Genomic DNA, 11,737 nt, shown 5'->3' on the forward strand with positions numbered 1-11,737 from the left:
CTTGGAACCAGGACCCCTGGGCCACTGAAGGCTCTGTGTGGGGCACAGCCTGGCGAAGTCACTCTCCTCTTGGATCTTCTGCTCCCCCATGTTAAGTATGAGAATGGCAGATCATATGAGCTTTACCTTCTGGGCTTTCTGAATGGACAGGCTGACGGCAAGCATTCAGACTTTCCCACTCTTATCCTGTAAACTCTTGGAGGATAGACTGGCCTCCCATAAAAGGGCATGTGATATGGGGGTCAGAAGTATGGATTCTGGCTTCCAAGTGCTGTGCTTTGAATCCTGGCTTGGCTATTACTAGCTATGTGACTTGGGAAAACGACTTTACCTCTTTGTACTTTAGTATTTACGTGGACAAAACAGAGATGAAAATCACAGGGCTTTTGCCAGGATTAAATGCAGTCTTGCACATAAGGGTTCTGTACACAGTAAGTGATCAGTAAAGTCAGACTAAGATCAAAACTTGTAGCTTGATTCCAACTCTTTCTGGCAACCTAGCTGTATGATCATGTTTACCAGAAAGAGATCTTGTGGCATATATTCATTCATTCAATGTTGATTGTCTGCTACTTACCAGGCACAGTTCCAGGCTCTGGAGATTCACAAAACAAAACCCCTGTCGTCCTGGAGCCTACATTCTAATGGAGATATCTGTTTCTAATAATCCTTCTTTCTAGAAAGTTCCTGGCAACTCTTTTTTGAAATCTGCTAGCAGCTCCAGTTCTAGTCCTTACCTCTGTGAATCTTGTGAACCGGTAAATGCCATCCTCTGTAGAATGAGCCTTTCAAGGACAACCATGGAGGTGACTTCTGGGCTCTAGCGGGAAAAACCATGGTTTGTTTTTTGGCTTGTTTCACCTTCTACTGGATTCTGAGACATGACACCCTACCTTGAACTTTTGAAATCTTTATGTTAGACTGCCTGGATTCAAACCATTATCTTCACCTCTCTGCCACAGTTTCCTCATTTGTAAGATGGGGACAATAACAGTAACAGCCTTATGGAGTTATTACAAGGATTTAATCTGTTAATGGAGAAGGCAATGGCACCCCACTCCAGTACTCTTGCCTGGAAAATCCCATGGATGGAGGAGCCTGATAGGCTGCAGTCCATGGGGTTGCTAAGAGTCGGATATGACTGAGTGACTTCAATTTCACTTTTCACTTTCATTCATTGGAGAAGGAAATGGCAACTCACTCCAGTGTTCTTGCCTGGAGAATCCCAAGGATGGGGGAGCCTGGTGGGCTGCCGTCTATGGGGTCGCACAGAGTCAGACACGACTGAAGTGACTTAGCAGTAGCAGTAGCAATCTGTTAATACATGTGTTTAGTATAGTATCTGACGCACAGGAAGGGCTCAATGAATATTAGCTATTAGTATTGTTATCATGGTTCATCGAAGCAGAAGGTCAATATATAATTTATACCAAGAGCTAGATTCTTTGGCATAGCCCCCCTCTCTAGAAGACTGAGCAGCCCCCATGTCTCTGATTGATTTGGTGGTTGAAGTTCAGGTCAGTGATCCTGGAAGAGGATGGATCATGGGCCAGAGCTCTGACCTTGGGTCAGATGGACACACTGACCTCCAGTACCTGCTTGGTTCTTCCAGACTGTCTCCAAACATCAGAGACTTCTACTTACGCCCAGAAAGGACCGCCTCAGCCGCTGTAGTCCCCCAATCCAAGAATCCGTGCTTGATGGCTGGGCTGGCCGTCCTCAAGCTTGTACTCACATTCTTTCAGAAGTGGAGCACTTGCTACCTCTTTTCCAAACAACATCCTTGTCCTGAGTCAAAGTTAAACTTCTTTTTTTGTTTTGTTAATCTAGAATCCAGAATTGCAACTTTGGGAAGAGACTTTGATATTGTCATTCGCATTGTCATCTGGGCTTGCCCAGTGACCTGCTTCCCCTGATCCTAAGTGATCAATCTCATGCAATATCAATTCCATAGTTGATCACAGGACCAGCTCTGTTCCAGGCCCGGGTGGGTACCACATGTGCGCTTAGTCACTCAGTCATGTCTGATTCTTTGCAACCCCATGGACTGTAGGCCGCCAGGCTCCTCTGTCCATGGGGATTCTCCAGACAGGAATACTAGAGTGGGTTGCCATGGCAATCTTCCCAACCCAGAGATTAAACCCAGGTCTCCCACATTGCAGGCGGATTCTTTATCATTTGAGTCATGAGGATGAGATAACTCAGACTCAATGAGCTCCTACACAGGTGAGCAGGGAGGTGGTCTGGATGACCAACATCATTGTCCAGCTGGGAACCAAGTGCTAAGAGGGCCTGAAGGAGACAGGCAGAGACTTGAAGTTTGGGTCCCGTTTTCCTGCTTTATGTGTATCCTTGGTCATGTCACTTAATCCCTGCCCCCACCCACCCCCTAGCTTCATTTTCTCTGTCTGTAAAATGGTAGAGATCTACCTCATAGGGTAACTGTAGGGATGAACCATGAAAACAGTACCGTCTTTAGCACTTAGTAGGTGCTCAAGAAAGAAAAAATGGCCAAAAGGAACATGAGGAAGACCCTCAGGCTGCCAGCTGAGGGTCCCAGAAGGAGGTGATACTTAGGGAGCAGGCTGGTGCGGGGGACTGCAGACAGGGTCTGGGGACGGTGAGTCCTTGACATTGCCCTGCAGCCTCCTGCTCTAAGAATCCCTGCCTCCCAGCTCTCTGGAACCATTCAGATTCCTGGGGTATTCAAGTACCATTTCTGGGCTGGAGGCTCTGAAAGGGGCAAAATCACACTGCTGCACAGATTTCCAGAAGTTTTTTTTTTTTACGTCTTGTTTTAAATAGATTGTTTTCCACGGGTCATATGACCGCTCCTCCTCCGCCCCCGCAGGCCAGGGGCGGGCGGGGCGCCGGCTCCCGCGGGTGTTGCAACTTCGGGCCCCAAAGTGGGGAAAGGCCAGCGGGCGGCGGCCACGTGACTCGCCCCGGGGATAAATAGACGGCGAAGCTGGGATTCGGCACCGTAGCCCTCCCACCTCCTCGATCCACTTCTGGGCCGTCGGAGCCGGAGTTCTCGGAGCCGGAGTTCTCGGAGCCAGCATCGACCCCACACCTACACAGCCGCAGGATGGAGCGCCCGCAGCCCGACAGCAGGCAAGTGCGGGGCGGGGGACCGGCCTCTCCCGGGCAGGGCAGCTCCCTCTTCCCACAGAGCTCCCGAGACCGAGCCGGGAAGCAGGAAGCGACCTCGCTGAACGGGCGACGGTCACTTGGGGCTTTGGTGTTAGGAGGAGCTGGGTGCCAGTCCCGCCCGGTGGGGCAGCTGGAGAGATGAAAGGTGATTGACATGCCTGGCTCCCTGTGGATGACCTGATGGGAGTGTTGTCGTGGGACCGACTTTGGTTTTGGTTTTGTGCGAGTGCTTGGAGGTAGCGGTCTGCTTAATCCGGGATCCTCGCGACTGTTTGAGCCTGGGTGACAAAGCCTGGCTTTCTTACTGGGGACTCCTCTTGGCCGCATCCACCACCTCTGGCTAGCTGTCGAATTAAGGAGCACATCACCCCGGCTCCTGAGCCCGCGTTTGCAGTATGAGAGTGGCATAGTAGAGGAGGCACAGCAAGCAAGCCAAGGTCTCCTGACTAGCTGGAATTTGGCCCTGGGTTTGTCCACCTCTGAGTCTGGCGCCTCCCATCTCCCAAGAATTTGACCAGCATGTACAGAACAGGGGGTGATGTTTCTGAAGGAGTGCTGGCCAGAAAGGAGAAATGACACTCGTGTGGGAGGTGGATGCAGAGGCAGAAATACTCCCCAAAAGGGACTGTTTCTTTGAGTAAAGCTGAGTTTTACTTGAGCTTTTTCAATACTTTGCTGCGAGCAGAATATTACAAGGGATCATGAGATCTGTATCTGAAACCTCAACAAAGTTAATGAGTTAAATCTTGGGTCTAAAAGCCAGTGGAAGCAGTTGCAGGTGAATTGAGTGTTCACCTTGCCCACCGATGCTGCCCCCTTCTCTTCTCTATTGAGAATAATTGGCCAGACCTTTCCTGTTGGTTTGTGGGACCCGTATTACAGTGTTTTAATAACTGAAAAGTGTGGCTGGGGTTGCATCTTAAAGGTAGTTGGGAAAGTGGCTGTGTATTAGATGGGAACCTGGGTTTCCGCAGAGAAGCCTGATAAAAGCGGAAATCTCTTTTTTAAGTCCTGCACACAGGCAGGGGTACCCCTCAGAAGCTCACGCTGGAAGAGACTGTGCCCAGAGCCCTGTCCTCGACTCCCTTGTTCACCTCTGTACCTTCTCTCTGCAGCATGCCCCAGGATTTGTCAGAGGCCCTGAAGGAGGCCACCAAGGAGGTGCACACCCAGGCGGAGAATGCAGAGTTCATGAAGAACTTTCAGAAGGGTGAGCTGACCCAAGAAGGTTTTAAGGTATGTGGACTGGAGGTACCAGCCTTGGCAGGGGTACTTTGGGTGGGAGTGCACCCAAAGCGCAGAGCAGTGGTGTTAGTGGGCATGGCTGCTTGAGATGCAGAGGGACCCGATGAGCATGTTCAAGGAGTCATTTTACAGGTCATGACATTGAGGCTCAGAGAGTGGAAATGACTTACCCAGGGTCACACAGCAGATTTCACAGCCTGCAATGTGGTATTGTGGAGGGGCTGGGGCAGTGGTACTCTTTAAGTGACCACCTAGTGCCTGCTTGGCATTTTACTCACTTAATTTTAATTAGTGCTTCAGCTTTGATAAGGAAGATGAGGAAGGGAAGGCTCAGAGAGGTTAAGTAACTAACAGAAGGTCACACAGCCTGTAAGAAAATGGGAGAGGCCAAAATCGAGCCAAGGCTGGTTATCTTATTTGCCTCTGAAGGTAAGAGGGGGAGTATGGGTTCGAGCTTGAGTTCTTCCATCCCCTAATAGTAAGACTATGGGCACCATCTAATCTCCCCAAGGTACCTTTTCCTCACCTGTGAAATGAGACTTTTCAACAGCAGGGTTTTCTTTTTTTTGGACCACACTGCACAGCACGTGGGCTCTTCGTTTTCCAACCAAGGAGCGAACGCATGCTACCAGCAGTGGAAGCACGGAGTCCTAACCACTGGACCAAGGGGAGTACCTAGCATGATTTCCTCAAGTGCCCATTGTGTTCCTCACGCCCATTTGAGGTGTGAATTTTTGCTATTACTCAGCACGGTTGTGAAATTCATGCACGTGGAAGGAAAGCATGTGACAAGAGAACCCGGCAGGTGCTGGGTGTGAGGAGAGGCTTGTTGGGGTTGAACAGTAGGGGTGGGGAGCTGTGGCTCACCACTCCGGACACCCTGTCTTTGGCTATTGGGAGATGCCCCCTACTTCCAGCAGGAGAGGTGCTTCAGTGAAGGGCGATTTAACATGCAGCCCTAAGGGGCTCACAGCCCTGGGCTGTGTCCTGTGGATGTGAGTTTAGCCCTTACTCCTTTGTTCTGCCCCCACTCCCCTGAAAAAGCTGATGTACAGTTGCTGTAATGGGAGTGGGGAGGTGGCCGCTGGAATACCCCATACCCAGCCACTGTACACTTTGGAGCTTCCTTCTTGGCCCCTGAGTTCAGAGTCAGCACAAAGATCCAGGAGAGGACCCAGTGCTCACTCGGATTGTGCTGATGGAGGTAGCGTTTTTTATCACCACGGTCCAGCTTCAGTGCTGGCTACCAGGTCGCGCCTAGCGCTTTACCTCTGCCATCCTCCCTGAGCCGCACACCTGCCCCATCAGTCTGTGGTCAGATTACCCTTCTTTGCAAGGAAGGGGACCAAGGCTTGTCTTGTGCAGAGTCACTCAGGCCCCAGATTGCCTAGAGAGGGAGAGTGGTTTTATCCACCGTCACCCAGCTGAGGACTGGCCGAGCGGAGCTAGGGCCAGGTCGGTCACAGTTGAAAACCCAGGCTGCTCTGTACCAGGCTGCCTGGGTTTCTGCACTGGTGAGAGACAGTGCTCCCACGAATGATTAAAGGCTCAGAAATCACCTGAAAACCTCAGCCGGAACATCTAAACTTTGTCCTCTTTCAAACTCAAATTAATGTGTAATGGGAGTTACCTGAGCCAAGGGCTCAGCCAAGGGCTCAAGTCCCCCAGCCCAGCTTTCAGAGGTGATGGGGTTCAGAGGGGTCTTCTGGGGAGAGCTGTGCCCTGCAGATGGATCCCCAGAGGTCAAAAGCCAGGGAGAGGTGCCTGGTGTCTTCCTGTAAGCACGTTCATTCAGTTACTTCCTCCAGAAAGCCATGCCTGTGCTTGGCTCCATTTCTGTTCCTTACTAGCTTTGTGACTTCGGTGTGTCATACCCTCTCTGAGCCTTAGTGTCTTTCCTGTAAAATGGGCATAGCCATTCCTTTGTTAGATTTTTCCAAGGATGAAATGAGGATTTGTATTTTTTCCAGTGTGATAAAAAGGTTTTTAGGCTCAGACAGTGCACAATGAAAATTTTCTCCTGTGACACTTTCTCTGGCTGCCACATGCGGAGGGTTAGAGGGACTGGCAGGAGGTGGGAGCCCAGCCTGGGGAGGTGACAAGGATGACTCTGAAGGCGATAGTGCCAAGGGGCTGGATGCTCTGATAATGACCTGCTTGCTCTGGTTTCAGCTGGTGATGGCGTCTTTGTACCACATCTATGTGGCCCTGGAGGAGGAGATCGAACGCAACAAGGAGAACCCCGTCTACACTCCCCTCTACTTCCCAGAGGAGCTGCACCGCCGGGCCGCCCTGGAGCAGGACATGGCCTTCTGGTACGGGCCCCGCTGGCAGGAGGCCATCCCCTACACGCAGGCCACCAAGCGCTACGTTCAGCGACTCCAGGAGGTGGGGCACACCGAGCCCGAACTGCTGGTGGCCCATGCCTACACCCGCTACCTGGGAGACCTGTCTGGGGGCCAAGTTCTCAAGAAGATTGCTCAGAAGGCCCTGAATCTGCCCAGCTCCGGGGAGGGCCTGGCCTTCTTCACTTTCCCCAATATCGCCAGTGCCACCAAGTTCAAGCAGCTGTACCGCTCCCGCATGAACACTCTGGAGATGACCCCCGAGGTCCGGCAGAGGGTCCTGGATGAGGCCAAGACCGCCTTCCTGCTCAACATCCAGGTGAGGGTATGGGCTGTGCTGCAAGGCCACCCCTGCCTCCAGCTGCTCTTCCAGGGTGGGGGGCAGGGGGGTCAAGGGTCGTATTTAAGGGCAGAGGCTTGGAGTCTAGGGTTCCAGTTCTGTCACTTACCTGGCGGGGTGATTTTAGGCAAATCCCTTTCTTAATCACTTTGTACTTCAATTTCCCCATCTGTAAAATGGGGATACAATAGCACTTAGCTCACGGAGTTGTTGTGACTGCTTAAATCAATCAAGTCCCCAAAGCAGGGCATGTCACAGGGTCAGCCCTTGAACATTAGCTACGGTTATTGTACGATGTGAGCGTCACCGTTGTGGCACTCTGTGATAACTCCCTGTGACAACATACAAGTTGGCTGTGTGTTCATATGTAGCCAGGTTGGCACTGCAGGGTTCACGGATGCCGCAGACCTGGCCTCTGCCATCTGGGCCTCTCAGCCCAGTCAGGAGGCATGATCTGTCTTTCTACAAGTGTCTCAAATCCAGGGGAGGATAGGTTTTGCCTTGAAGGGTGACTTCTTAGGCAGAACCACGATGGGTGTTCCCAGTGGGGGTGAGATTCCTTCTAACCCTGATGTTGTAGAATTCTGTCGCTCTCCTCCTATCTGAAGGCCCTGTGGGAACTGGGCTCTTAGTTTATGCTCTCCTGGCTCCTTATTCCCAGCCTGAGACCCCAGAGGAGATTGCTCATAGCACTCGCTATTGAGCAATGTGCATCTTTTGCATACGGCTAAAAAATACCCAGCACACCTGGTCAGTCTTCTGAGAAAAGCTGTATCTTTCAGAAAGGTGGTGTAGAAAGAACAGGTGTTTCGGAGCCAGAGCCCCATGGGAGGGCTGGCCCTTGCCGCTTGACCTCTGGGTTAGCCACCACCCAGGCACTGAATCTCTGGAGTGGCAATGACCTGGTCTGTAACCCTAGCTAATGAGTACCACAGAGCATTGAGTGCCTGCTTGGGGACCACTCAAGACATGGTACTTTTCAAAGGGACCCAGCATATGGGCATGAGTGGCCATTCAGAATGGCTGTTATTGAGGAGCATTTGGGGAAGAGCAGGCAGGCGAGTTAATGAACTTGTGACATCTTATCTCTTAACCCGGATGTTCAGTATTTTTGCTGTGATTCTGTTCTGTCTTGCTATTTCACAACCAAACCTCAGACCTCCCATCAGCAGGCCTGGCCCCACCTTTCATGGAGACGTGCACTTTGTTCTCTTGCAGCTGTTTGAGGAGTTGCAGGGCCTGCTGACCCAGAAGGCCAAGGACCATGATCCCTTGCAGGCACCAGAGCTTCACAGGCGAGCCGGCAGCAAGGCGCAAGGTGAGGGCCTCCCCGGGGGCGTGTGTGGAAGGCATATGGCCCAGTCGTCTGGCTCTGGTGTCTCTGACTCTTCTGTCTTCTCCATGCTTTAAATGGGAAGTCAGGGGTGGAGCCAGCCTTCACCAGGATGCCCCTCTGCGCCTCAGTCTCCCCAGTTCTAGAATCAGGGGAGTTGGGCTGGTTTTAGCTCACTTTCGAGTACTCAAAGGATACTCTGAAGTCATGACAAGTCCTCCCCCAACCGCCACACACACAATTTAGGTCCTTTGGGGGTCTATTAATGGTTCCCGAGCAGAGACCCCCTGACTTGGGGCTAGGGGCCCAGGGTAGCTTCTAGCTATCCCCCCCGCTGTGGACGCAGGGTCCTATCTTGGGTTAGTCCTTCCCTCAGGCTCAGAGAAGCTCTCTAGGGGGTGGCAGTGCTGAGAAAACATGGGAAACTTCCAGAGCACCAGAGTCCCCTCCCTCCCTCCCTGTGGGCGAGAGTGTGGCTTTGGGAGTCAAGAGAGGGGAGGGGTGAAGCTCTGCCACCTGCTTGGCAGGTCATCTCAGGCCTCTGCTCCTGGTGCCACCATAGCTCATGCATGCCAGGACTACATGGACCCCTCCGTTGGTGGGGTTTTGCAGGGAACACTGGAATGTGGCCATTCCTGATGAGATTACAAGGTAGGGGGGAGGGGACTCAGCCCTAATACATCAATTCTCAAACTATGGTCCCCTGGGTATCCCTGGAGAGTACTTCTCACAATCTGGCCGAAAATGGAAGAGTGGACAGCTTGGAGAAGTAAGCTCCCTGTCTTAGGAGGTATCCAAGCAGTGGCTAGAGGGCTACTGGTTTGCATCTAGCAGGGACTTTACTAGACGCTGCTGAGGTGGTTTTGATTTGTTTTTCCATGACGTCAAATGGCCCTGCCTCCATCCTCCTGGACTTAACATCATCTCCCTTCTCTTTCAGACTTGGCTCCCACCAAGGCGTCCAGGGGGAAGCCCCAGCCCAGCGTCCTCTCCCAGGCACCTCTCCTGCGATGGGTCCTCACACTCAGCTTTCTGGTGGCCACGGTCGCTGTGGGGCTTTACGCCATGTGAATTCAAGTGTGCTGGCTCCTGGGGGCCATGAAAACTGTTCGTGGAGAGGGGCAGCCTCTTGGCTGGCTTCCTTCCCTTGAGCTTGGGGCAGGGGGCAGCTGTCAGGGCTCCTGCTGTCTCCCTGTATCCCTGTCTTCTGGATAAAAGGAGCCTGAGATATCTCCACCAACCCAAAGTATATCCAGCCAGTGACCTGAACTTCAAAGTGGGACAAGGGGTCTTCCCTGGCCCCTCAGCACTCTCCCCTTCCTGTTCCTGCAGCAGAGCCCAGAAGATGTAGCCAGAGCAACAGCTGTTGAAAACCTCCAAAAGCCTTGGGTCTGAGGTCTCCCTTTTGACCCGCTGTGACCGCTTGCCCTATGGGCCATGGCAATTTTTGTATATGTTCAAAGATGTTGTGTCTTATGTTTCCGTCTTGTTTTTGTTGGAGCAGCTTTGTGTTCCTGGCTCAGCCTGAACTATGGTATTCTGTTGTGTGCTGTTCTGTTCTTATAACAGGGTAGGGGTGGTTTGTGGCGGGTGGGGAGGAAGTGTTTAACAGGACTGTGGCCTTGATTGCTGACTTTCATGTGAAATAATAAACTAAATGGCCTGATAGTAACTTGATGTGTTTTTCTTGGGCTCTGTTACCCTTGGGGAACTGACCTTTTTTCCTCACTTGTTTCTTGAAAGTCTGGTGGGCAGAAGGTGAAAGTGCGGGTGACACAGGAGCCAGTTTGAGATGTTGTGCTCTGTTCCGAGGGTGGTGGGGGCGACCTTGAAGCAGTCAGTGGGCACATCTTTGGGGTGAACCCTGCTTGATGGAAGACAGCTTTACCAAGGACGGGATTCACTGTAAAGCTGCAAATTCTGGAATAAGATCTGTCTTGTACAGTGAATTGTAGGGACTGGAGTAAGAACCCTGGTTTTCTTCTTTCTGTAACTGCCTTTGGGGTTAGGTATTAACCCTTCTGGGGCTCAATTTAGACACCTTTAACACCAGAGACCCAGCTCACCTGTCTTGAGAAGCAAATGAGATGCATGTAAAATGCCAACAGCACACAACGTGAACTCTTAATAATGAAACGAGGGAGATCAGTGTTCTGTGATTCTTGCCAAGTGATTCTTTACTGTGCAAGTCACCTCACATGATGTCATCTCATTTGATCCTCAGAAAAACTGAGGAGTTACCACTTCTAGAGGGTCAGGAGGGATTTAAACCAGGTCTGGCCAGCTCTAGATCCAAGCCTTTTCCATTGTCCGAAGTCCTCAAAGTGTGTTAGTTGCTCAGTAGTGTCTGACTCTTTGTGACCCCCATGGACTATAGCCCACCGGCTTCTCTGTCCATGGAATTCTCCAATTCTGGAGTGGGTAGCCATTCCCTTCATAGGGTCTTCCCAACCCAGGGATTGAACTCCAGTCTCTATGTTGCAGGCAAATTCTTTACCGACCGAGCCACCAGGGAAGCCCCAAAGTCTTAAAAGCCACTGAAAGTAAAAATGTAGTCCCTCAGTCTGGGAGAGTGAAAGCCCCAGGTTGCAAGTGTATTTAGCAAAGCAAAGGACAAAGCTTTTCCTTAATGAGACTCGAATGTGAACACGGATCCAGGAGACCTCTGTCCCTAGTTATGGCTCTGTGAAGTAAGTCTGGAACCTGGTCAAGTCACTTCACGTCTCCATTTGCTCGCTGGCAAACTAACAACCACCTGCATCCCAAAGCTGGTAGACGGGTCTAGTGGTCTCCAAACACCAGTCTGTGGCTGGTGACATCAGGATACCTGGGTATCATGGACCCCCAATCTGAGAGGCTGATTCTGGAGACTTGGAGCAGAACTCTGCAATGGCTCGTTACCAAAAGCTTCTTCAGTTCAGTCGCTCAGTCGTGTCCGACTCTTTGCGACCCTATGAATCGCAGCACGCCAGGCCTCCCTGTCCATCACCAACTCCCAGAGTTCACTCAGACTCACGTCCATCAAGTCAGTGATACCATCCAGCCATCTCATCCTCTGTCGTCCCCTTCTCCTCCTGCCCCCAATCCCTCCCAGCACCAGAGTCTTTTCCAGTGAGTCAACTCTTCGCATGAGGTGGCCAAAGTACTGGAGTTTCAGCTTTAGCATCATTCCTTCCAAAGAAATCCCAGGGCTGATCTCCTTCAGAATGGACTGGTTGGATCTCCTTGCAGTCCAAGGGACTCTCAAGAGTCTTCTCCAACACCACAGTTCAAAAGCATCAATTCTTCGGCTTCTTGGGAGATTCCAAATAGCATAGCAAC

General features: G+C 51.6%; 1 protein-coding gene across 2 annotated transcripts; it reads left to right on the forward strand.

Moving 5' to 3' along the window:
- The first annotated feature begins 2,980 nt into the window (after window positions 1–2,980).
- Window positions 2,981–10,088, forward strand: HMOX1 (heme oxygenase 1). 2 transcript variants are annotated; one of them, XM_086401230.1, is made up of 5 exons: window positions 2,981–3,114; window positions 4,269–4,389; window positions 4,983–7,062; window positions 8,302–8,401; window positions 9,357–10,088. In XM_086401230.1, the coding sequence occupies exons 3-5, from the start codon at window positions 6,547–6,549 to the stop codon at window positions 9,485–9,487; spliced, it is 747 nt and encodes a 248-aa protein (XP_086257356.1). In that variant the 5' UTR covers window positions 2,981–3,114; window positions 4,269–4,389; window positions 4,983–6,546; the 3' UTR covers window positions 9,488–10,088. The 2 variants fall into 2 exon arrangements, with proteins under 2 accessions (XP_086257356.1, XP_086257355.1); XM_086401229.1 differs by having other exon boundaries at window positions 6,571–7,062.
- The last annotated feature ends 1,649 nt before the right edge of the window (window positions 10,089–11,737 follow it).

The sequence above is a fragment of the Bos grunniens genome, chromosome 5 (genome assembly GCF_055505025.1).
Source record: "Bos grunniens cultivar Pamir isolate PY7600 chromosome 5, Bosgru_T2T1.0, whole genome shotgun sequence".
NCBI lineage: Eukaryota > Metazoa > Chordata > Mammalia > Artiodactyla > Bovidae > Bos > Bos grunniens.

Excerpts from the sequence above, each read along its gene's own strand:
- HMOX1 (XM_086401229.1), top strand. The coding sequence starts at position 3,089 with ATGGAGCGCCCGCAGCCCGACAGCAG. Across the intron at positions 4,390-6,570 it reads TGACCCAAGAAGGTTTTAAG|CTGGTGATGGCGTCTTTGTA; the intron begins GTATGTGGACTG and ends CTCTGGTTTCAG. Across the intron at positions 7,063-8,301 it reads CCTTCCTGCTCAACATCCAG|CTGTTTGAGGAGTTGCAGGG; the intron begins GTGAGGGTATGG and ends GTTCTCTTGCAG.